The sequence below is a fragment of the Chrysoperla carnea genome, chromosome 3 (assembly GCF_905475395.1).
Source record: "Chrysoperla carnea chromosome 3, inChrCarn1.1, whole genome shotgun sequence".
NCBI classification, from domain to species: Eukaryota; Metazoa; Arthropoda; class Insecta; order Neuroptera; family Chrysopidae; genus Chrysoperla; species Chrysoperla carnea.
The window spans coordinates 85,613,466-85,639,535 of NC_058339.1; the positions used below are offsets into that span (position 1 = coordinate 85,613,466).

The 26,070-nt window shown below is 29.9% G+C and overlaps 1 protein-coding gene across 3 annotated transcripts in view; it reads left to right on the plus strand.

The window, feature by feature from the left end:
* Window positions 1-2,462: 2,462 nt before the first annotated feature.
* The window catches only part of LOC123297011 (serine/threonine-protein kinase tousled-like 2), a 271,600-nt gene continuing 247,992 nt past the window's right edge, over window positions 2,463-26,070 (plus strand). The window contains exons 1-2 of one of the 3 annotated variants that reach the window (XM_044878764.1): window positions 2,463-2,832; window positions 13,357-13,420. In XM_044878764.1, coding sequence (XP_044734699.1) covers window positions 13,390-13,420 — 31 coding nt within the window. In that variant the 5' untranslated portion in view covers window positions 2,463-2,832; window positions 13,357-13,389. Of the gene's footprint in view, window positions 2,833-3,549; window positions 3,620-13,356; window positions 13,421-26,070 lie in introns of those variants that run through there. The other 2 variants (XM_044878766.1, XM_044878763.1) reach the window with 2 other exon arrangements.

Here is a 26,070-nt window from a genome sequence, read left to right on the forward strand (position 1 = left end):
GAATTTAGGAAAATATGTGTCGAATTTCAGAACAACCGTCAATATATTGAGAGAGTTCGAAGTAAAAACAATCAGAGCCGTCCTTTTTATTTCACCACGTTTATGGATATGCATGTTAATTTTCTCCAACTTACGTAACGATTTTCTCAAAAATGGTGATAAATTTTCAAAAAAAAATCAGCTGATTTCTGGAAATTTATTATTTTACTAATATTATGAATTTCGTGAAGTTCTTGACAATCTAATAATAGTTTGGAAGAACAAAAATAACACCTCAAAATTAAGTCGAAACCTATATTATTTACATTTACTGTTTAAAATAATGCGACCAATGATATTTTAAAGACATAATGTAATTGAAATTCTTAAAAAGAAAGCATGGCTTCGTGCATCTCATCGATTTATTCGACATCAAAAACCGAGACACGACGAAAAGTTGGAAAACTTGGCTCTTGGTATATCTTTGTGCATTATAAAAATATCATTGACTTGGAAGTTTAGCTGATAAGATGTGAAAAAGTACTTATTGTGTTTCGATCACACTAAATTTTTAATAATTTCCTACACATTCCTTTTCGCTGCCTTAAACTAACGTTGATTGATTATGTGTGTGTTTTTTTAAGTGTTAGTACTGATTTATTTTCCTTGTCGCAGGTTCGACAAGAAATCACTCTTAATTTTTTTATTTATTTTATTTAAGTATACAGTACACTACAAATTAAGTCATGCAATTTTCTTAGTGTTTTTCTTGTTTTTTTTTTCTAGAATTAGGGCAGCAGAGAAAATTTTTTTATAAACATTTTTTTGTGATAAGTATTATTATTTATTGTAAAAATAGAAAATATTTCTTGAAAATTGGTTTTATCTTTATTCACTACCTGGACCAAAAGCTGGAAGTTCGCCCAACTTTGAAGAATTCCTCATGTGACAAATTGCATCCCATGCTTTATAATTTCGTTATCTAGGGGCACCAGGTCATCATTTGGGGGCCATTAAATAGTTAAACAACTATTAAATCCTTACCTTATCAAAAGTTTGAGGATAATTTCTCACTAAAATTACATCGATAACATCAAATTTACGTAATGATTAAACATTTGGTGGAGCCGCTGATATTTATAATTTATTTTAAATGTATTACAATTGATTACAAAACCTTGTAATATTTTTAATCCTCGACGACAAAATAGGGAAGCATTCGGCAGCACGAATTATATCCTGATTGTGTAGAAATCTGGAAATGTGGACGACTAGGGAAAAGTAAAAGATCTAAATTCCTACTATGGCAATTTTAAAACCAATCATGTCCCTGCGCTGCCATAATCAATATAAATTATAAATGTGAAAGTAGTTTGTTTGTTTGTCACGCAAAAACTACTGAATGGATTTGAATGAAACTTTACAATAATATAGCTTGTACATGAGACTATCACAGGAGCTACAATTTATAAAGACAGCAGTTACCCGCTCGCTCCACAGGAAGATTTCGAAAATTGCTAAATGGGTTTTAATGAAACTTTGCAATAATACAGCTCATACATCAGAATAAAACAGGTTATAATTAATAAAGATACTGTTAGTTAACCGCCGGCTTCACCAGAAAATTTCTATTTTAAAAGCAAGAACTAAATAGTTTTGATTCATAATAAAAATTATTTCGATTGTTATGGAAGGGAGATAAGTGAGAACCCAGGGAGGTGGAGACTAATGCGGTGCTCTTTAATTTTGAAATAAAAATTACTTAGCGAAGCGGGCGGTTATAATACTAGTAAAAATATAATTTTTAACAATCGGATCAAAAAATTTTACGAGTTTTTTTAAATTGCATATATAATTTTCTGGGTTAACCAAATTTAGCATAAATTTATTTATACTCTTCATTGTTATACTATTCATTGTTTAAATTACATTTCTCAAATTTGGATATTAATTACAATAAATCAATAAAATGATTCTATTAAAAAAAAATTTGATTATTAATTAAAATTTAATGATTGGATAATTATTCAAAATTAGTTCGAGTAAATTGATACAAATATTTACTACACTAAACTTGAATGAAATGAGATAGCGCAACACAATACAAATTATGTCTATTAACCTCCAAAATTACTTTAAAAAAGTACCGCATTGAATACAAAATTATCCTAAATAAAAATTTTTACATAATCATAAATTTACGGTTGGAAAATTTGAAAATAAATCACAAGAAAGCTCGAAAAAAAGCTCATGTACATATTGTATATAAAATACATGTGTAGTAAAAAAAAAGTTGAAATGTTGTCTATAAATATTATCTATATATCATTTAAAATGAGATAACTGCGCGCCCATTCACCGACCTCTGTTTATTGTATGTGGTGTCAACCCTGCCTGCACTGACATCGGTCTCGTCACCTATGCAAAACAAATTGTACATTCATGTACATCTGAGTGATTCTTAAAAAAAATACACCAAATGATATGGCGAGTTTTAATTATAATTTTAAGTTCTAGTGCGTTCATCAATCGTTAAAACCGCTCAATTATCTTCAACTTATTCATACCATGAAGTAATCTGTTTTTGTTTATGTTATAATTATTTTATGACATGATTAATTAACAACAAAAAAAAAAAAAAACTAAGCATGAAACAAATTAATAAATCGGAAACTGGCGGGCGGTCGCCATCTTCCGAATAGAAACTAATCTTGTGTGTTTTAACACAAGATTACTTGAAAAATATCTACCCTAATCAGTTTGACATTCAATAAACAATTAAATTGTGTGATTATTTTGATGTGATAAAAGTTTGATTTTGTGTTTACAACATTTTTGTGATGTTTGGCAAAGGTAAGGTTATACGCATGTCTCATGTTGATTTCGATACATCTTTCAACTTGTAAATCTTGAAGAGCCATTATGACAACCTCCTTAATATCTAATTCATACAAAAGTTAAAAATTAAATAGATTTTTCATAAAGATTGCGTTATTCATAAATAGGGTGTAACATTTCAAATCGAATTTACAAAGTGATAACGAAGAACACCATGTGCTTTTCATAAAAGAAAACCATCGTGTTTTTCCGTGAACAAATTTTCCCCAAAATAGGGGGATGCAATTTTTTTTTTTGAAAATTTTCGAAAATTTTTTATGAAACAAAAATAATTTTGATTTATCAATGTTGCTACTTGAAATCAGGTGTGTTTCAACTTGGGATGTGTGAAATGTGGAAATTGAATTAGACAGCTGATTGGATAATAAGTAAACTGTCTTGAACTAAACCGATTTATTTATTATTTTATTTTATTTATTTTCAAATTAAAAAGATGGCTGATTAATGTGACCTTACAATATTCGCATATAAAGTGCATATGTAAAAATGATTCGTGAATGTGATTATTATATATAGAATATTTATTATAATTCTGGACTCGGATTCTCGAAGTAAATATTTTTGTTTAAAAAAAAAACTTTGCGCTCAAGTGATTATGACCAAAAAGTTTAAAGTGATTTAAGTTTAAAAAAGTATAAAAAAAAGTAAGACGTTTGTATAAAAAATTATTTAAAAAAAATGTTATTATTTTATACTCCAATTTGGTAATAATTGTGAAGAATTATGTAGGCATGTTTGATAGGTATGTGATAAGAAAACTGCTTTGATAAAATTAATAAACATGGCTGGCGATTGTAGGTTTTAAATTGTTATTTAAAACTTTTTGATATATTTACATACGTTTCTATTTTTTTAATCGAATTTATAAATAAGAAAGATATTTAAAAAAAAGAATCATTTTTATAGGTTATGAATGAAAATCTTTTTTTTGTAAATAAACATTTAAAAATCTTGTTGAAATTTGTTGTCTTTAGAATTTTGGTCAAATTTTTTGGAAATTTAAATTTTTCAAGTTCGACATTTTAAAGGGTCATAAGAGGAATAAGATCAAATGTTAGCGCAAGGCTAAAAGATGCTTCATGTAATGTTTTTTGAACACAGGTATTATAAACTTCCCTATATTTTGTTATATGTATTGGGGTTTTTGTAATATGTGAGAATAGCTCTTGTTGAAGTGTTTAACTCCGTGCGGTATTATGTCAGTTTTTGTATGTGCATTCCAGACACTTTTTTTGTATCGTATTCCTGGTTGGTATGTCGTTATTCTCAACGATATAGCCAGGATGTTATTTGCAGAAGTAAAAACATGAAACTATTGATGAAGTTGTAAAACTTTAAACTGAATAAGGAAACGTTTGTGGTTTATGGAGCTAAGAATTCATGTACGTGAACTGGATTTTTGTAATTGTTCTTTGCTATTTGAAATTTATTGGGGTGGCTCTGTTTTGAAATGATTGGGATAGACATAAAATATCCGGAAAAAAGTATCGATAGTGGAAAAGCTCGAAAACAGCACAGATTTTAATGAAATTTTTTGTAACGTTTTATAGGACCCTAAGGAACATTCAGTCAACTTAACCTAGCGATAAAGAGGCAAAAGGCCCCAGTGGGGGGGGGGCATAAACAGGACAAAAACCTGTATGCGACTAACAAATTTTTTTGGATTTATTTTTTGGCTTAAAATTATCATCTAGTAGGTATTTTTGGTCGCTGAATACGAATTCGATGTCAGATTACACTGATTATGTCATGTATTTCGAAAATCGTGCCATTTTTTCCAAGAATTTAACTTTTTGGCACAAAAATCGGAAACTAAATATTTACCGTCTAATCTGTGTTGTAGGGGGTATTTATGGTCGCTGATAACGAATCCGATGTTAGATTATACAGGGAGCGCTTTCTATTATGTTGGTATGTAAAAATTGAAGAACTTTGAAATTTGTCAGCCGGCTGAGTTGGTTATACATGTTTTTGATACTAAAATTTAGTAAAATTTTAACTATTGATCGCTTCACATCGAAACAATGTGCCGAAATTGTGACGCTGTATATTGAAAATAATATTTTACTTGTGTTAATTCAACGTATAAATCGTAGCAATATCATGGCCAACAGACCTTTAGGCTTTCTTAGAACACTATTCGTCGTTTAGTATCTAATTTGTTTGATCGCGGGATAGTGACAGATCGTCTACATTCCGTTCATTGACAATCAAAACGTTCCAATGAATTGGTTGAATCGGTCAGATAGAGCGTAGCCCAGGACCCAAAAGTATCGTATCGTCATCCAAAATTCGCTTGAATGGTTGATATTAAACCTGATTTTTGGAAGCAAATTTTTATGATCGGCGAGGCCCATTTCACACTTTCTTCGTCCCTCCGTCTGTGGACACGATAACTCAAAAACGAAAAAAGATATCTAGCTGAAAGTTTTACAGCGTACTCAGGACGTAAAAAGTGACGTCAAGTTCGAAAATGAGCATCATAGGTCAATTGGGTCTTGGGTCCGTAGCACCCATCTTGTAAACCGTTGGAGATAGAACAAAAGTTTAAATGTAAAAAATGTTCCTTATCAAAAATTAAACAACTCTTGTTTGAAACATTTTTTCGTAAACATCACTGTTTACCCGTGAGTGCGCCAATTAGGCAGAAATTTTATAATATGTACTATACTTGATTATCAGTTATGTATGTGTCACATGTTTGTATGTGTAATGTGATAAAGAAATCAACACTGACTATGCATGGTATTTCAACAATTAACTCAGTCAATTGTTTGTTTTCACTTGTTTTAATTAAATTAGCAACTTCGATCTAGTTAATATTATCTTATGGAACATTGTTAGTTTAGATTACCAGTAATTTTGTAGCTCCAAAAACTAGATAATAATCAAAATTATATAAAATGTTTGCGGAAAAACAGGTTGTACCGCATTTTTCTTCCATTTTGATTAATTATTTTACACGTATAATTTAGATCAATTTGTACGGTACTGTTCAATAAAAAGAAGTCAAACTTTATTAAAATGATTCCTATTTTCAAGCTTTGTCTATGAGTCTGGTTAGCAAATCGTCTCTATATGTCACAGTCATTAGTGCAACTGTCAAAATAAATTTTGTTGATGACTTAATATCGAATTTACCACATTATCCATAAAAATGTAAAGCAAGACTAAAAATTTGAAAGTTAAATTGAAATTGATTAAAATCGAAGAAGATACTAGCATTCAAATATTGTTGCCCGTTTCTTTCTTGCAAAATAAAGTTTTATATGTAACCTCTATGGCGATACTCAACAATGACGTAATTTTTAAGGTATCTTCCTCTTTGTTTAGTTAAAAGTTTTAACCTGAAATGATAAAAAAATTTGGTCATCATCCCAATTAACCCAATTGAGTTGGTTTTGATAGACTACGGGTCGATGTATGTGTGATTGACTTATATCTGAAGCCAGTTAGGGTCTCAATAAATGACTTAATTTATATTGTGAGGGTAGTATTGATTCCTTAAGGCAGCTGTCTTGCTGCAATATTGTCATATGAATGGTAAGAGTATATAAGTTTGTGGTGAAATGTGGTATAATTTTTCTCTAATACTGTACCATACAACTGCTTCTCATACAACATACTGTGTACAATGATTTGTTTAAAATTTTGCTATTAAAGTTGTTTCTGTTACAATCGCAATATACTAACTATAGTTGTTTCTGTTAAGTAAATAATTTTTCTCTGCTGCTTTGGTTATATGATTGAGCTTTTTTTAAGCAAAATAATGATTGAGCTTTTTTTAAGCGCTATTTTCTAGAACTCTTAGCTCTCGAAAAAGACTAGATAACTTTGAAATATCTACAATTTTTTAACTCGTTTTACACAAATGCTTAAAATAAATAAATGTTAAACTATGGCTAAACTTTTGGTGAAATATTATTTTAGAAAAAAATAAAGTATGCCAGTAATGAAGTGGCCATAGACATAGAAAATGGTATAAGTCCTCAATTTAGCCTGTTAATTCAAGTTTTATAAAAAAATGTTATCTACACCAGGGTGCCGTGATACTTACGCGCGCAGGGCCTCCCAAAGTTAAAGATGGTTTCTGCTAGCCTAAAATTTAATAGGGGATCGGAAAAATTTTTTTTTTATCACTTAAGAATTCTCATTTCATGGATAGAAAAGTGAAGTTGGTGTTCAACAATCTTTACTAGTATGCAAGATATGAACGTTTAAAATTCCTAATTAAACAAAGAGGAAGATACTCACAGGAAGATAGTGACGTCATACGTGGGTACCGCCATAGAGGTTACATGTAAAACTTTGTTTTGCTAAAAGGTGATGGACAACCTTTGAATGCAATCTTTGATTGCTTATAACAGTTGCCATATGCTTGATACCATAGCTTTTCATGGTATCAAGTCTAGTTTTACACTTTATGGGTGAGCGTTGAAGTTACTGCAAAAGTTAGAGAAAAGTAGGTTCATAAACTTTTGAATTGTAGTGTACATTAAAAACTATAAAGAATGATAATAATAATTTCATACAAAAAGAATTACGTATTGTTTAAAAAATCTAATTACATTTAAATGAATCTAAAATGTCTATGTATGAATAGTACACAAACTCTTCATCCATTTTGATTGTAACTTCCTAGTAGTTTTCCATGGCAAATTAATCATCAAACTATATGGCTTTTACTATACTCTCATATTAAATGTATTATCTATCCATCTACTACCCACCTGACTGATACAAAATGTCCCAAAAATTGTATGCACACTTTTTTATGCCTGTAACACTTATGATACGGAAAATTGGATGATGAAAATTGGAATTATGCTACGGAGATAGTTGGGCAGCGTGATCTAGGCACAGGCTGACGTGCTAACACTGACCAATCAATTTGAGTTTTCAAACATGAATTTAAATTTTTTTCAAACACAAAATTTAATAAATATTATCTTAGATTTTTTTAAACAAATATCAAGTATACTTCAGTAAATATGAAAAATGATGTTGGCAAAATGACTGCCTTTAAACCTTCTGCAGCTGTTTATTCGTTCGAGGTAGTTTTCTAATACTTTCGCAAATTTTGAGGGATTTTGGCTCTAACTTGGCGAATGTTCGAATGTTAGCTGATTGTAGATTTGTTTATATAGACGTGAGTCTGAAGAAATATCCAAACGCATGCTACGCAGATACACACGCCTTACCATGCCCCTGAAACTACCAGCGGCTGATATTCTACCAGCCAAAGTAGTAAAAGGAAATAAAGGTCGAGTTCGCCTAATCAAACACCTGGGTCTCTTCTATACACTTCGAGAAACAAGTACGTACCAAGTTCCCACCAAATGGAAAATTAAAAAAAAGTTGAATTTCACCGGTTTATGCAAGGTCAAAAGACTCCAGACCTTTCTTAAAGGTCAAGCCCGCCTGTCACGATCGAGCTAGAGATCCAATCACTTGGGTCTCTTCTGTATACTTCGAAGAATAAATAAATATCAAGAAAACCAGAAGAAAAAAAATGGGAATTTTTTTCTTCTTAAAAGGTAGAAAAGTCGAATTTTACCGGTTTATTCAAGGGCAAGAGGCGTTAGATCTTTCTTATAGGTCGAGCCCGTCTGTCAAATCACCTTGGTCTCTTCTGTGCACTTCGAAAAACAAGTACTACACACCAAGAAAACCAGAAGAAATAAATTCCCATTAACTTGAAAGGCAGAAAAGTCGAATTTCACCGGTTTATTCAAGGGCAAGAGGCGTTAGAACTTTCTTATAGGTCAAGTTCGTCTGTCCAATCATCTGTTACTTCGAGAAACAAGTAAATATCAAGAAAATCAAATGAAAAAAATTCACATCAACTCGACAGGTTAAAAAGTTCTTGGCACCTTCAATCAGTTGATGACACTACAGACCTTTTTTTATGATCGAGCCTGCTTCTCGAATTACCCAGGCTTCTTCTGTCTATTTCGGAAAACAAGTACACAAGAAGAAAACTAGAAGAAAAAAATTTGATCTATGCTACTTCGGTTGGTAGCTTCAGGGGCATCTCCTTACCCTATCTCCAATGCTTAAAGTTTCCTTTTTTGCACAATGTGATCTTCCGAAATGATTCTTCAAAACATTCTAAACAGTTCCTTCTTTCTCAAATTTATCCTAGTGAGTCGCGTTGATTTTTTTTTGAACATTCTGTAATTTTAACGTTATAATAAATAAAAATAGTCCTATATTCATAAATGGTGTGATAATTTGTTAAATGTGTTCAGCTCATTTTTTATTTTACATCGCTCTTTTTAACCTACCTAATAAAAAAAATATTATCGAAAATGGTAGTAAAAAAAATAATTTGACCGACATTGTCTAGAATTCGAACGAATTAATTGATTTTATTTTCTAAATTGTTTTTTTATTACTGAAAATGTAAAATTTTTTATTTTTAATATACGTTAAAAGTTTTTATGGTTTTAGTTTTGGAATATTATGGTTTAGTTTTATTTTAGGATTCCGCTTATTTTTTACTTTTGGTTCTTGTCGGAGATCATAATTTTGCAACTTGATTTTGTAGAAAATATATTGAACAAATATCTTCTAAGATATCGCTTGAAATCGATTCATGAAAGCGAACCTTATGTTGTACTATATTTCGGAAACCATTCGCCCAATTGTAAAGTTTTTGAGCCGCGATAGGGAATTCCGAAATAAAAATTTTGTTTTGATTTTTCCAATTTTCACTAAAGAGGCATCCTTAAGAAAATTGTAACAAAATCGGGGAAAAATTTGTTGTTCTCAATTTCGCCAAAACTTGGTAAATAATTTAATATTGACCCAAAAAAATACAAAAATCTGGTTCATTTAATGAGTGGATTCGTAGTTTCTGATATATCGCCCAAAAACTTATACGAGGTGCAATATCACGAATAGATGATATCTTAAAAGTTATTTGCTAGGCAACTTTAAATAACCCTGTGAAAATTTCGGTTTTTTTCTGATTTTGGTGATTTTAACCATAAATAGGTAGTTTTTGAAGTAACTTTTCAAGATGTTTTTAAAGTAAACTAAATATGAGACAATACAATATGAGACTAGAATCGTCTCTGTAAACCCAATTGTTTCCGAGATAAATCCTTTCAAAGTTTATCATTTTTTCTTACTTCGCAATTTTTTGCAATATTATGTCGTTTTGAATGAATTTTGACCTTGAACAACACTAGCAGACGACGTCGGAGGTAAGTGGAACAACTTTCCACTAGAATAGTTTGAAATACTACTGAAATATTGCAAACTGACGTCAGCTGAAATTTTCTCGCGTTTTTTTATTTTTGACAAAGTGGCGTTCGTCGCTCGAGGTCACAAACTTGGATTATTCATTGGGACAACATCATAAACAAGTCTGCAAAAAATCAAAGCTACCGGATTTGACGCAGACTGTTATGTATAAAGTTACTGTAATACTGAACCTTTAATCTACAGTTCTGATAACCACTTAATAATGTTTTTGTTTATAGCTACTAAACGTTAAAAGTTTTGCAAAAAAAAAAAATTGATTTAACCTTTCATGTATTCAAGATGTGATCTCATCGACGTAAGTGCCATATTAAGGTATTCATGGCCAAAAATTTATTTTCATAACCAAACAAATATTTTATTCAAAAATAAATTTTATATTAAAAAATTAATTCTTTAAATGGCCTGCTGTTTATGTTTGTTACGTTGAAATGTATATTGCTTGCTAAATTTCTTGTTAATCATGAATCAGCGTCTATTTTGGTCTGATTGTCATTTTCTTTTCACTTATTTGTTGATTTTGGAAAAATATTCAGGTTCATTGTAGGTATAATGATTATGGTAAGATGTAAACATTGATATTTGGCCCTTTGGTCTTTTTCATTTTTGAAACAAATTTAAAATAAAAATAAAATTTGGTTATGCTTTGATATTAAATGAAGGATTTGTATAATTCTGGAGAAAATTTTGAGATGTAACGCGGTAAAGAAAATCCTTGAAAAATTAAGGAGATTGCGAACCAGTTAAAATTGTCGAAATATAAACTGCTCTATTAGGCACTTTTTCGTATTTTTGGATCGTATTTTCTTTGTACAAAGAGCATTAGGTATACTTAAATCAGTTATCATATTTTGTACATATTTTGTATGTGATATTTTTTGATTTTTCTAGAAGAAATCTTTCGGAAAAGTTTTACTCTAATATAATTAATGAAATGATTCCATGAAATTGTATTAATATGCTGTGTGTATTGAACTACAAGAGCACGAAAATTGAAACCTCCTTTTCCAAAATTTTTGCTAGATTCTTTTATCCAGTTTTAGCCTGACTAGAAAGTAGGGTCTTAATTTTTACAGGACATTAGATGATGCTTGTAAATCAAGGGGTTATGAAGCCGACGAATTTGCTAGAAATAGCACAAGGCTGTTGGGCACAGGCACCACTAGGCATCCAGGAGAACCCTTTGCGAATTGCAAGCTTTTCTTGATTGAAAAAACCTTAAAAATGTCTCATCTTCTCTGGTACCATCGAGTTTTTGCCATGAGAAGATTGACACTTTTGGATAATTCTTTCTTTGACGACGTCTCCTACTTGAACCCCTTTGACTTTGTTCTTAAACCTCTACAAATGGTTCATGGAGTGCTGGGGGTAGTGCAACCTACTGTTTAGGTATCACAACGGAATCTATGATATAAGCGTTTTGTTACCTAAGGAGTGTTTAAAAATCAATAAAATTGCATAAAAAGTATGTCTCATCTGATTATTAGATGGGTGAAGATCGACCTTATACCGTCTCTTAGACCATTATAATACACAAACCTTAAAAATTTGTTCCAAAAAATCTAAAATCAAAACTTGTTTCCCAAAAAAAAAAAAGTGTTAAAATAAAGAAGTAGGTAAAATAAACAAATAAAGTAATTGATGATTATTTAACTAAATCAATATAACCAATAATAATAATAATAATAATAAAACAATGTTTAAATAATATTATCTTTCATATAAAGTAAAATATTATGATAAAACAAAAAAACTTTGAACGGATTGGTATGATATGCTATGATGGTGTAACGAACGTTAGATAAATGATTATGTATATACTTGTATGTATGTAGGTATAAATGTATGTAAAAAGTTTTCCATTAAGATTGTCTGAGCTCCAATTAAAGAGATGGCTTTGAGTTTTTTTTTTCATAGAGTATATCAATACAATTTGTCGCCCTATTAGCTCAGTTGTTAAGGCGTAACCAATTCCATCCGCGGTATGCTTAGGGGGTAGCGGGTTCGATTCCCGCCGTTACAACAAAATTAATTTAATTAATAGTTGTGATGGACTGGTGTAATACATGGTATATACATGAAGGAGGTGCACTCAGCCTCTGATGTTGTGGAGCTGATAAATGAAATTAGCGGAAATGTGGTAAAACACATATATGTAATCACAATGGGCTCTATAGCCTAAGTGTGTCCTAATGTTCAGAGCTGATTCAAAGAACATTCAAGGGTAAGGTAGATAAAGAATCACAGAAACCCGTTTTTATACCATGCATATATGTAATATGCAAGATATACTAAGTTTAGTCCCAAGTTTGTAACGCTTAAAAATATTGATGCTATGAACAAACTTTTGGTATAGGTGTTTATAAAATCACCTAATTAGTCCATTTTCGGTTGTCTGTCCGTCTGTCTGCCAACACGATAACTCAAAAACGAAAAAATATATCAAGCTGAAATTCTTACAGCGTATTCAGGGCGTAAAAAGTGAGGAAAGTCGAGTTTGTAAATGAGTAACATAGGTCAATTGGGTCTTTACCTATCTTGTAAACCGTTAGAGATAGAACAAAAGTTTAAATGTAAAAAATCTTCCTTATCAAAAAGTAAACAACTTTTGTTTGAAACATTTTTTCGTAAACATTACTGTTTACCCGTGAGGGCGCAAATTAGGCGTAAATTGAATAGTATGTATTATATGGGGATATCAGTTATATATGTGTGACATGTATGCATGTGTAATGTGATAGAGTAATCAACACTGTCTTTGCATGGTATTTCATCAATTAACTCAGTCAATTGTTTGTTTTCACTTGTCTTATCTTATATTGTGAAATACTTTCTTAATCAGCACCTTTTTTTTGAACAGCCGTTTTAGCACAAATTTCAACACCCTATAGCTAGAAAAGAAAAAATTTTCTACACTCTGTATTTAGAAAAGAATGCTTTCTCGGCAATAAATGTGCTGAAAAATTATTTTAATATTATCTATATTTGATGGAATGCTGTTATTTTAAGTAGAACCATTCTGTCTCTTAATGGAAAACCTTTTATATACTTACACGTATATATGAGAATACACTTGTATGTATGTATGTATGTATTGTATGTATAGTGTTATGTTTGTGATTTGATCTTTCGTTATTGAGATAGGTCAATAACAACGAACATTCTCTGTAGTTTCTATGTTATAAATGTTTGTGTTATTTCTTTGCGCAGGTTTCGAATGGGGCGTTGCGTGGAGCCACGGGGATGACTGAGAACCGATGTTATTCTGGAGGCGGTAAGATATTCATACTATTATTATTATATTATAACATTCTACTTTTATTTATTATATTGTCAGGGTTTTTATATAAAAAAAGGGAATCTTAAAAAATGTCGTTTCAATTTTTATTCAAACATAATATTATTTGCTCTATTTGTTTGTTATCCACAAAAATTTCTATTTTATATAAAGGATTTTTATATTGAAATTTTTTACTTGGTTAAGGTATTTGATTCGTAAACTGTTTTTCTTTTAAAATTGATGAAATTGATATGAGGGATGGCTTTAAGATGGAGAACAGACAATAATTTGATATTGGCGCCCACTATCTCCAGCGTCATGAAGATTAAAAAATAATAAAAAATATTTTTATAGCCTTTTTTCATATGATTTTTGTTGTTGTAATTTTAAAAGATACAAGAAAAAAATCAAAAATTTGAATTGAGGCCGGTGAAGTGGGAGTTACAAAAAAAATAAACGGTGCTCCTGATTGACACGATTCCAGCCTTTGTAGTGGTTTGAAACAAACAAATTTTACTAAAGATGTTGCTTTCGTCTGAACCTAAGCCAAAACAATTGAAAAAATGAAAAAAACAATTCTTAAAATAGCGTCGACATTAAACAAAAATTTTTTCACTCCTGTTTGTTATCGAATTATTACCTTATCGAGTTTATTTTTAAAATAAGTACCCAAAATTGAAATTTTGTAAAATCCATGGTACAGTCGAAAGATAAAAAATATTTCCACCAAATTTCAAAGGAATCGGTCGAATAGAACTTGAGATATGTCAATCACCTCGAAAAATGTAGTTTCAAGAAAAACACGTTTTAAGAGACAATTCCTACAGAGTAACTCGGATAATAATATTACTCACTTTGGATTAATCGGCGATCCCAGATCCATACATTGAGTCTTCTTCTACTTATATGCAATGTCTTGCAAAGTTATTTCTGCTATTTCAGCAGAAGCTCGCAGCTCAGAGCAATTAATTCGAACTTCGCTACCAGAAAATCCACTGTGTCTCCACAGAATAATTCGAATTTTGGAAAATCCGTTTAAGGACATATTTTTAAAAGTCTAACCTTTAATTTTTAAAAAACACCAAAAAATTGATTTATTCAAATTTCTAGACCAGAATACTGCTTTAATTCTTAAGGCCGACATTTTTTTCTGTGTAATCTTTACTAAAGCCTTGCACGACATACTTTTGTCTCTCCGAAAGAATCTATTAGCTCATTAAAATTTCGTTTCAAAGGTAGTCAACTTTATTCATAGTATTTTGAATATTTTCGTGCTAGATCAACTCTATTTATCTGCATATCCTTGGATCCAACATGAGATATTTTAATAAATCAACTTTGGATGTGTTCAAAAATTAACTGGGTGTTAATTTTTCCAACACATTCATTATATTATGACCTCCTGGTAAGCGTTCTGGTTTGTAACCCCCCACCCTATTAAATCCGAGGCTGTAAAAGTGGTTATTTAACACTAAAAAACTACATATGTAAAGTTGCTACCCCGAAAGACTCTGGAAATCGTGTAGTTTCTCCTAATTCCTGATATCAATATAAATCCTCCATCGTTCAGTAAATAAACAGATTTTCTGATTATTTGTTTCATATTCATTTAAATCTAACAGTTCTGAGAATCTTTTAATTTAAATTATTTGAAGAAAAATTATTAAAATGTTTGATTTTGAAAAAAACTCCCGGCTTCTCGGAATTTTCAGGAAGATAAATAGAAGTAACCATTTTGAAATTTAAGTAGTGTTATGTCAAAGAAAGTAAACACTATTGATATCATTGCCTGAAATGAAGAATAATTCATTTGACCACAATTCGAAACCACGGTACTCTGATCAGTGCTCTGCCCTCTTACCTTTAAAAATTTTCCGCATTTACAAGGATTTAAAAAAAATTAATATTTTGTATGTCAAAAAACATAGACTTATAAAATATAATATGTCCAAATAAATGAAGATTAAACACACTTAAATAAGTGTTAATGGTACGTGCGTCGGTCGTTCGTACCATTTTATTATTTGATATTTGTGTTACAAAAGTTATTTTGATTGCCTTCACGTTCACTTCAACATAATATAGAAAAACATTTTATTGAGATGACTTTAATGTTCTATTTTTGTAACATCTCAATCTGTTTTAAAAGTGTATCTGTATCTGTATGGGAGCATAATAAATATAGTCATTGCTGAAACATTATTTGTACAAAACATGCGGAAAACTATTTACAAAAGAAAAAAATTTAAGGATGTGGTGTCGTCGACTGTCATGGATTTTATTTGTTTGTCTATATTTTTATACTTTGTATGTATGAAATATACATAGTATATTAAGTTTAGTCCCAAGTTTGTAACGCTTAAAAATAATGATGCTATAAAAAAAATTTTGTAATAGGTGTTCACTAAATCACCTAATTAGTCCATTTCCGGTTTTCCGTCCGTCCGTCCGTCTGTGGACACGATAACTTAAAAACGAAAAAAGATATCGAGCTGAAATTTTTACAGCGTACTCAGGACGTAAAAAGTGAGATCAAGTTCGTAAATGAGCATCATAGGTCAATTGGGTCTTGGGTCCGTAGGATCCATCTTGTAAACCGTTATAGATAAAACAAAAGTTTAAATGTAAAAAATGTTCCTTATCAAAAACTAAACAACTTTTGCTTGAAACATTTTTTCGTAAACATCACTGTTTACCCGTGAGGGCGCCAATTAGGCCGAAATTTTATAGTATGTACCATACTTGAATATCATTTATGTATGTGTCACATGTATGTATGTGTTATGTGATAAAGAAATGAACACTGACTATGCATGGTATTTCAACAATTAACTCAGCCAATTGTTTGTTTTCACTTGTTTATTTATTATTATTTATTACATATGGTAAAAATTATTTATCGATATTGATGTATCATAAACCAATAAACAAATGTAATTCAATCCAAATTGTAATTGGAAAGAATCAGCCATATCAAAGTTTTTACATAATCAGATTTTTAAATTATTTTAATTCATTTTATTTTAACAAATATTGATGTATTGGCGCGCGAGTGTAACTTGAGAATGATTGTAATCTATAAAAAACATTTTAAATCATTTTTCAGTGTTTTTTAACCGATTATTACTATTGGATGTCTCCTTATTTCAAAAATATATATTACATTGGCTTTGTGGTGTATCTTGTTTGTAAGTCCTAGATGAAAAATTTTAATTCTGACTGATTTTTGTATTCCCGCATTTACTCTGTGAGTTGACGATTTCCGTAAAAATGGTTTAGATGAAAAATGTTAGTTATTTTATGAGGTTCAACTTTCTAATTTAAAGTGTATTTCTATCTCCTTCCGCTTAGAACCCCGAAGAACTAGGTCCAATCTGATGTCAGGTCATGATGTCCTCCCATCAACCTCTGCAACTCTTAAGTTATTTTTTTACTGTTTAACTACAACACGAGATTTTTAGGTGTATAGATTAAAATGGCCCACCCAGTATAATCAAAAGTACCTGGATGACGAAGCTTTGCTCGGTATTTTTTGAACCGTTTAAAATGTCACCATGCAAATGTCAATTTGGATGTCCCGGTAATGACTTTATTTTGTTAACTACGATATACACCCATAGATGTCAGGAAGAGTCATATTTTGCAGTGTATGTTTGAGTTTTTCCTGAAAACACAGATGAATTTAGAGAATTTCGAAAAAGACTAAGCGATCTACACTAATGGCTCATTAAATTCCAGAAATATCTTTAATTTACAATGTTAGATAATTTGATTTTTTTTTTATTAAAACTATAATTTTTCTCAACAATTTAACTGAATATATTTACAGTTAAAACAAACAAATACTAAATAGAGATTATTCTATGAAATAATTAATAGTCATATTACAAATTATAATTATATTTAATAAAACAACTAATAGCAAAATATATGCCGGAAGCAATTAATAAATAACAATTTATTGTTCTATCATCAAACTTCAAAACTAATAATTAGACAAATACATGTTTATTCAAAACGATTTTCATTTTCATGCAAAAACAATTTGATGTTGGTTGATTTGATCCCTTATAAAACTTTCACCGTAGGATATCATTTTATAATCAACAGATTAAAATCTTTTTTAATTCAGATTCAAATGACTTTATTAATAATAAATTTATTTACATTAAGGTGCTTGGTACAATGCCAAAGTTTAAAATTGACTTTTTGAATACGTTATCTTTTGTGTTTAATATATAGGGTGTTTTTTAGAGGTTCTTATCTTTGAACCCGCAACACTCTTGTTTGATAACCCATTGGGACAGCAGACACTTGTTTTCTGTTTAATTTGGGTTGCCATTTCATAATTAATATGCCATCTAACCCAATTAGAATGTTTCCTTTTGGAGATATGTAAAGTCTCTTGTCTACGCCGATAAACCAGAGACACGGTTAGTTCGATAACTCAAAAACGAAAAGCGATATCAAGATGAAGTTATAAGTTAAACGAGCAGCATAGGTTAAATGTGTCTTGGGTCAGTTAGACTCATCTTGTAAACCGTTAGAGATAGAACAAAAATTTAAATATAAAAAATGTTCCTTACAAAAAAATTAACAACTTTTGTTTGAAATATTTTTTCGTAAACATTACTTTTTACCACTAAGGACGTAAATTGGGACAAAAATATGTTGTCCTATTCTCTCTAAAACTATAAAAGATAGGGAGTTGACAATTTGTAGGTAGCTTGAAATAGAAAAAAAATTCTATAAAATATTTTCAAAAATTTTGGATATTTTCGAAAACCTAATAAAAGGCCGCCATAATTGTGTTGGTCTCTTCTAATTTATAAAAAAATAATGCAAGCACCAACATTCAACACTTTCTATAAATGGCATTTCAACAATTAACTCAGTCAATTGTTTGTTTTCACTTGTCTAATGTTCTGGTTTTCTCAATAACTCATGACAAATTTTATAAAATAATTATTGTTTATATTAAGTTTTGCACGATGTAGGAGTGATAATGCATTATTAACATATTTCTGTGATTGCCCAACTCGTGCAACGCACTCTGTGCAATTTTCTCATACGTACGTTAATAATGCTCTTGGCCCACTTGCATTGTAAATAACTACTAAAAAATTTTTGTGATATTTTGAATTTTGTGGATAGGATCGTCTGTATATCTTTTAGACGATCAACCTTAACGTAGATATTATGATAAATGCATTTGATTAAGATGGATGATGGTGTGCTTAAAAATATCGTTGGAGGATTAAATTTGGCATCCATGTTTATGTTTGTGTATTGTGGATGTCGTTTAGGATGTTGCTCGATGTTCGGTTGAATCATTATATTATTGTATTTCTGCTGTAGATATAATACTATACTATACTATACTATACTCTATACTACACAGTAAATTGTTGTGTTATCTGACAAGCTTGCTTTCTTTCTAAGGCTGTGTTTGTATGTTTGTATGTATGTATTATATAGGTATGTTTTGTGTATGTATATGTGTGGTATATATTGCTTATGAAATTATATTATAAATACTACTTTAGTATGTATGTACCACCCGATTATTCTAAAGGTTTAAATACACAGATGTGAAATTCTATTTTAATTTTTAAGGTAGTATACTCGCGAAAAATCAATGTTAAAAATATAATAGATATCATTTTGGTAGATGTTTTCTCATGCCTGAAAAACCACATTTTTCGTCGATGAACATGAAGAGATTTACGATTTTATAGAAATGGATAAATATAATTGTAGAGTTCATTTTTTATACATCAAAGTATTGTTATAAATGCCAGAATAATTGACGTAATTCAGTTCTAATTCTCACGTTTACTTCAAACCATCTTGATTTTTCTACCACAGTGTTTAATTCACACTCAAACTGCACCGCTAGTGCTGTGACAGACTTTTTAATAAATTTATAAATATGAAACCTATTTGGCTGAAAATGGCGACATTGTCTTACGTCTTCCTTGAACAACTAATAAACATAAAATTTTGTTGGTCATCACAAATTTTAGAATTTAAATCGAATATTTTTATTTATTTATTTTTTAAAATAAAAATAATACTTTTTATTGGCTCTATAAGTATCATCGGAAAATCGAAACCAGTCAAGTACCCTATTTATTACAATTTTTTGTTATCAATACTGTACTTTATACTTTCATTCTTTCTCTTTTTATCTCCTGTCGTCGATGCTTGGTCGATACTGAAACTATTTATCCGATTTGGTAAAATCTAGGTTTAATAATACACTAAATATCTCTGAAGAAATCCATACAATCGTTAATTGAAATTCATTCAAATTTGAATTTAAGAAGAACATAATGTTAACTTGTTTTTAAAGCTCGAAGGCGTGAGTTTTGAGCTTTATACGTAACGTCTGCTCATTTTGAGATATTATCTATTTTATATTGTTTGCAAATCGATATTTAAAATTATTCTGAGACTAGCTTGATACCCGCGCTTCGCTTGGCTTAAACGTAAATACCACTGCGTTATAGCCTACATCTTGCTTTCGCTCATCCCCCTTTCATAACACTCGAAATAGGGGTAGATATTGTTTTGCAATTTAAAAATGTGTACAGAATTCAATTTTTTAAAATGTTATATAGCCTTGATTCATTGAGTGTATCAGAACAGGTGATCATGAATTGTATCTCGTCCACAATTTTACAGAAATCTTTAATTTATGGTTCAAAATGCTGCTTATAGATGGCGTAGTGAAATAACAGACTAAATTTAAATTTGTCTATAAATTATAGCTTATGTGATAGTCTGATGTATGAGCTATATTCTTGTCCAGTTTCATTCAAATCCATTCGGTAATTTTTGCGTGAAAGCGTAACAAACAAAGGAACATAGAATAGAAATAGGAATGTAAAAATGAAGGAAAATATTAAAAAATGGATATATGAGTAAAAAATATTAATTAGCTTCTAAAAAGAGTTGAAAAAGTGAAATAAACAGCAAAAAAGGTGAAAAAAATATATAAGGCATCACAATAGGTCTCTAGCCTCCGAGAAAATACCGGCACTGACGACTCGACCATTTAACCTACTTATTATTTATAATATCCATACTTGGGTAAAAATGAAGGTTCTTAAGTATGTGTTAAGGAATATAGAGGTCCAACAGCCAGAGACAATGCATGTTTTAAAATACGGTCTCAGAAATTTAGGGACGAAAACTGACTTGTGAATGTTTCTATTAATCTCTAAAAAATTTTTTTACTATAAAAGCGACGGGACTTAGTTATACTTTTTAAGTTGTCTCGTTAATTTAGCTCGCCTATATAAGCGTTTTGAAACCTCCTTGACGTGCGTTACCCATTTTATTTATTCAGTATCTCATTGATAATGTTTATTGTTTTACGTTAATTTGGAACATACATATACTAGACTATAGAAATTAAAAGAATTAATCTGTATCGTAAAACCATAAAAAAAGAATCCTAAAACAATTAAAGGTATTCGTAAAATGAATAATAAATGAAAATAAAAATTTATGTAAGAGCATTACATGTACTATTAATAACATAACACATTTATGGTAGTATTATAGAGTTGACCGTGACCTCGGTTCATGTACACATAGTATAGTATAGTTAGTACACAATGTGCACCGAGTCCGTGTAGTGTGCACGGTATATAGTGTATGCTTGTCTTAATGATGATGATAAATACACCGTGCCGTGATCGTTGTTTTTGTTGTTGGATTCCCTACACCAGCAGTCAGTCAGAGTCACATGTGTATAAGTATTAACTATTAACTGAAATCAAGTAATCGTTGTTGAAGACTGGCGCTGTGTACATAGTTAACAACTTGACATGCGTAAACTATCCAAATCGGAAGTATAATATGTACAACGGATGCATTTCATTGGCCACATATGTGACTCAAAGGCATTCTGGGTAATTGTGTTGTATATTTTAAAGTTCGAGGCGCCAAGGTCACAGCCGGCCATTTATTTTTATGTATATGTACATATCTCATATATACTTACACTTAACGTTCCTATGTATTTGTTTGTATCTTTTTTTAAAATCTTTTTTCAGAATGCACAATTTAAATATGTTTTTTTTTTTTATTGTTTCTTTTAAATAGCGATTATTCCTCATCATTTTGTAATATGGCGTGTCTCGTTTGTTTGTATGTGTGTTTTGGTATAAATATTTCATTACATAATAAATACTTTAACGATAATTACTTTTTATTGTATTTGTTAATTAGTTAATCAATTTTTAAATATCATCATTTTTAATTTAATTATTATTTAGTTGTTTTTAATTATAGATATTAAAGTTTGAATTATTTTACACATTTTATTTTATAAATTCCTTTGGACTTGTGGGAGTATATTATTATTTTTGTTGTTCGAGATGATAAGACGAATACAGTCGAACTTATTGTGTATCTTTCGTTAAATTTCGTTATTAAGATATTCTTCATTTATAAGCTTCTGCTATTTTGTGTTTTGCAATAATTTTCATTTATGCTTCCATAATGGAAATAACACAAAATAGCAATTTTATTTTTCTGGTTAAAAAGATCGTAAAACCAAAATTTCTTTTTTCATATTCCAGGTGTTTCGGGAAGATATCAAATTTATTTATACTCTTAAAAATCTGTGAAATACTCTTCTTCAAATGAAGAAAAGTATTAGTTCACAACACAGACCGAGAAACATTTCGAATTCCTCTTTTCAATTATTTGATGAAGTTCGAAAAATACGTCGTGGGAAAAAATTCGATACATAAATAAATATAAGATTTAAATAATTTTTTTTTTTTTTTTTTTTTGAAATTCGAAAAGAAAATTTTCAAGATTTACGTGAAATTAAAGACTATTTATTCTTCTTTAGTATTTTGCCTGTTAATTGAGTGAATTTTACGAAAATTTTCTGTCCTATTCGACCAAAGAATTTATTTCAATTTTAACAAAATTGTAATGAAAGCTAATTTAGGAGTAGAAATTGTTTATTTTTCTGTCTGAAATGCAATAGCTCCAAAACTAATCTTGCGATTTTTTCAATTTGAATGTTGGTTTAATCTTGATAATGTCAGTCAAGTCTGATTAAGGTTACTAGTTTAAAAATCTAGCTTTTTCCTATTTGTGTTAAAACTTTCAAAGTGCTTGTAAGAGTCACTTCCATATTTCGTAAATTTTCAAAATTTTGATCATTCGACGTAAAACAGTTTTTGGTAGTTTTACATCGATGAGTTTAAACAAATTCAGTATAAAGGTTTATTGAAGCGTGTTTCATGTGCCTATTTGTCATGGAACATCTTGTAAATTAATTAATATTATTAATTTCATAGACGAATAAACATCGTAAAATCAGTTATTTAAAAATAAATATAAAAAATAATAATTTTCATTTGCATTCTCAATAAATATAGAATAGTTTAGTATGATAAACAAAACATAAAATTCAATGATGTGAAACATATAAATGGCGTACTTGTGAGTTGAGCTCTTCTAGCCTAGCTGACGATCATCATTGCGGTGGCGTGTGTTTGTTTTATAAAATGATACGGCCATGATGTATACCGCTTGTTCACTGAAAACTGTGTTTTGTTGGTATATTTCATGGTTTTTCCTTCCATAAATTTTCCTATGAGTACAAAAAGATCACAAAGGGGAAAATTGAAATATATACATTGAGACAAGAAAATTTTTACTTTTCTTATAAAATTAAAAGATATTTTTGACCCAAGATAACAATTTTTTCTGTGTATTTACTTGCTTTGACATGAAAAATAATATTTATGGAGACAATTATAACTTCTGATTTTATAAAAAAAGATAAATTAAAAAAAAAAAAACCCACACTTAATTCAAGTATTTTTGGTATATTAAAAATCATTAATTTTACGACTAGTTATTATTTTTTTTTTCTTCATTTGAGTGTTGAACTGAGGAATCCGTACATAGCTTTCTCCTGATTTTGTTTTTCGCTACTGTTCGAATTTAGCGAATAGTTCTAAAGGCGTATATTTTTAGAATTATTTGTCTGCAAAAATACTGCAAATTTTTGCCGGGTGTTGATATGATCTTCAATTGTTTGGAATTTTGATAAAACTAACAATTTAATTGTTTCAAATAATTCTGAAATACACAAAATTTGAGGAGTTCGCTCATTCCTTATAAAATCAATAAAATAGACAATCAATGGTCTTGACTATGTTGTCCGGTTTTTGAAAGACTTCTGCCTAGAAATCATTATATGGTCTCCGAAAACATTCCGTGAGTGAGTTTTTATGTTATTAATCATTAAAAATTGAAATTTTAACAGGTGTGAACAGCAAATATTTAATGAAAGCATACATTTTCGATAATGTTGCACCCCCCCCCCCACCTTCCATAAATTAAAAAGTTAAAAACTTATACTTTTATTATGTTTTTCACTGGTACTGTGTGACTACTACTTTCAACCACAATACATAGAATGAATACACATATATAGTAAGGATGAATACACACATATACATATACCCCTCTATTAAAAATAATATTCGAAATGATATGCATCAAGATCGACTCGAGAGATTGATGATTTTGTCGTTTTGATTTTTGGGTGCTTGCTCTTCTAGGAAAACCCTAGAGTCATTTTATGGAGGCATGCTTTGCTAAATTTATATCAACTTAGCAAACCACTCAAAAAAAACAAAAAAAATTGATTTTGGAAATAATTCCTTCGCAACTAATTAGCGACTAATTGGCGGCAAAATTTTATTCTATTTCCATTCCTCTACGAAAATCCTAAAATCATTCTATGGAGACGTGACAGGTGCTTAGTCAAGTTGATACACATGTAATATTAAATGTCGAAATGTAATATTAAATTTAATATTTTAGGGAAACTAAATGGTGAATTATTTTTCTTTTTTTCGAACTATAATATTCTTCCAAATATTAGTTTTTTGTTAAAACGGTAATCCTGCTTCACTAAAATTAAAAAAAATTACCATGTTCGCATGCTTCTCCCATGCTAGGTGTGTTAAATATGTGTACTATCCGATCAAACTTAAAATAATACTTTTTAATTAGTTTAGTTTATAAAAAATTATTATAGGTTAAAAAAATTATTTTAACCTATATTTTTTTTAAAATATTTACATAGCTTCCCCATACCTTTAAAGTGCATAGGAAGCAATAAATTAAACAAATCTGTACCACTTTTTTACATAAAAATTGTACAATATTTGACAGGACCAATTAAATTGTGTGTTTATTACATGGTTATTCTATACTCTGTAATTACATTTGGTTTTTTTTTTCATTTTCCTATTTACATACATAAATATTATGTATTGTTGTTTGTTGTGTGTGGTTGGCATTAATTTTGTGAAATCAATATAGGAATAAAAAAAAAAAAACTATACAAAATATAATAACTAGACTAACTAGTGATAGTAAACTATACTAAGTACGCTCGAATTCAATATATTCGTAACAGCATTCGCATTCCGGCTGTTGAAATCGAATCAATTTCAACACCAATCTATTTATGGAAAACGTCCTAAGCTAAGCGCAAGAAAATTTTCTCTCAGTGTGGGATTTGCAGATGCACACCCATATTTCTACCGTAAATAATCGTAATTTATCACCGTAAAATCATGTAAAAAGCAGATACTTTGCCAGTACAGTAGTGTCTCGATAATCAGAAATGTCCAGTAACTCAAACATTATTCGTCTGCCCTTTCCACCCTGCTCCCTACGCCTGCGATAGAACAATGACATTAAAGTAATCTTTCTACACATATAAAATCACCGTAATTCAAACAAATCCAGTAATTCGAACAACCCTAGTATTTATTGAGTCCCGATTATCGAGCGAGAATGTACTCCCCCCAATTTCAACATCCTCTGTATCTGTAAAAGGACGTTCTCCCTACCATAACTGCATTGAGAAATTTGCATTATTTTAACGTATAAAGGGAAAATATTATCAAAATAACGTAAAAATAATGAAAATTTATCAATACGTTTGTATCCGGAAAAACGTTTCTGGATACAGAGTGTTGAAATTTATAAAAGAAATGGATATTATTGTAAATATTGCCAAAAAAGCTGTTTAGAAAAAATTGAAATTTGGTACTCAAAGTATTGTGCAACGTTTTGAATTTTTAACCCTCGAATTAAAAAATGGGTGTTATAAGTTTGACGGCTAAGTGTGTGTATCTGCCTGTGGCATCGTAAAGCTTAAATTGATCTACCGAAATTTTTTTGTTTTTTGCTACGTTTGAAAGGAAATTTAATGAAGAGTCGTTTTAGCTACGTTTCAAGGGTGATTTTAGGGCTCCGTAACCGAAAAATTTGTCGGGTTTTTTTTTTTTAAATTTTGTAAATTTTACTTGTCAATAAAGTTACTGGAGTTTAGGATTTTTTTTTCGAAATGGGGTAATTGTAAACGAAGGTCTTTATCGTCTATTTTCGTAATAAGCCTTAAATTATGAATATTAATATTCATAAATTTAGCTCAAAATCATAAATATTCTCTTTCTACACTCCGAATCTATAAAAGGTGGCTTTCCAGACTATAAATCAACCATTTAATAAAATCATGTAGCTATAACTTGGACGACTCTGTATTTAACGATTTGTATAGAACTCCAGTATATATATATTCT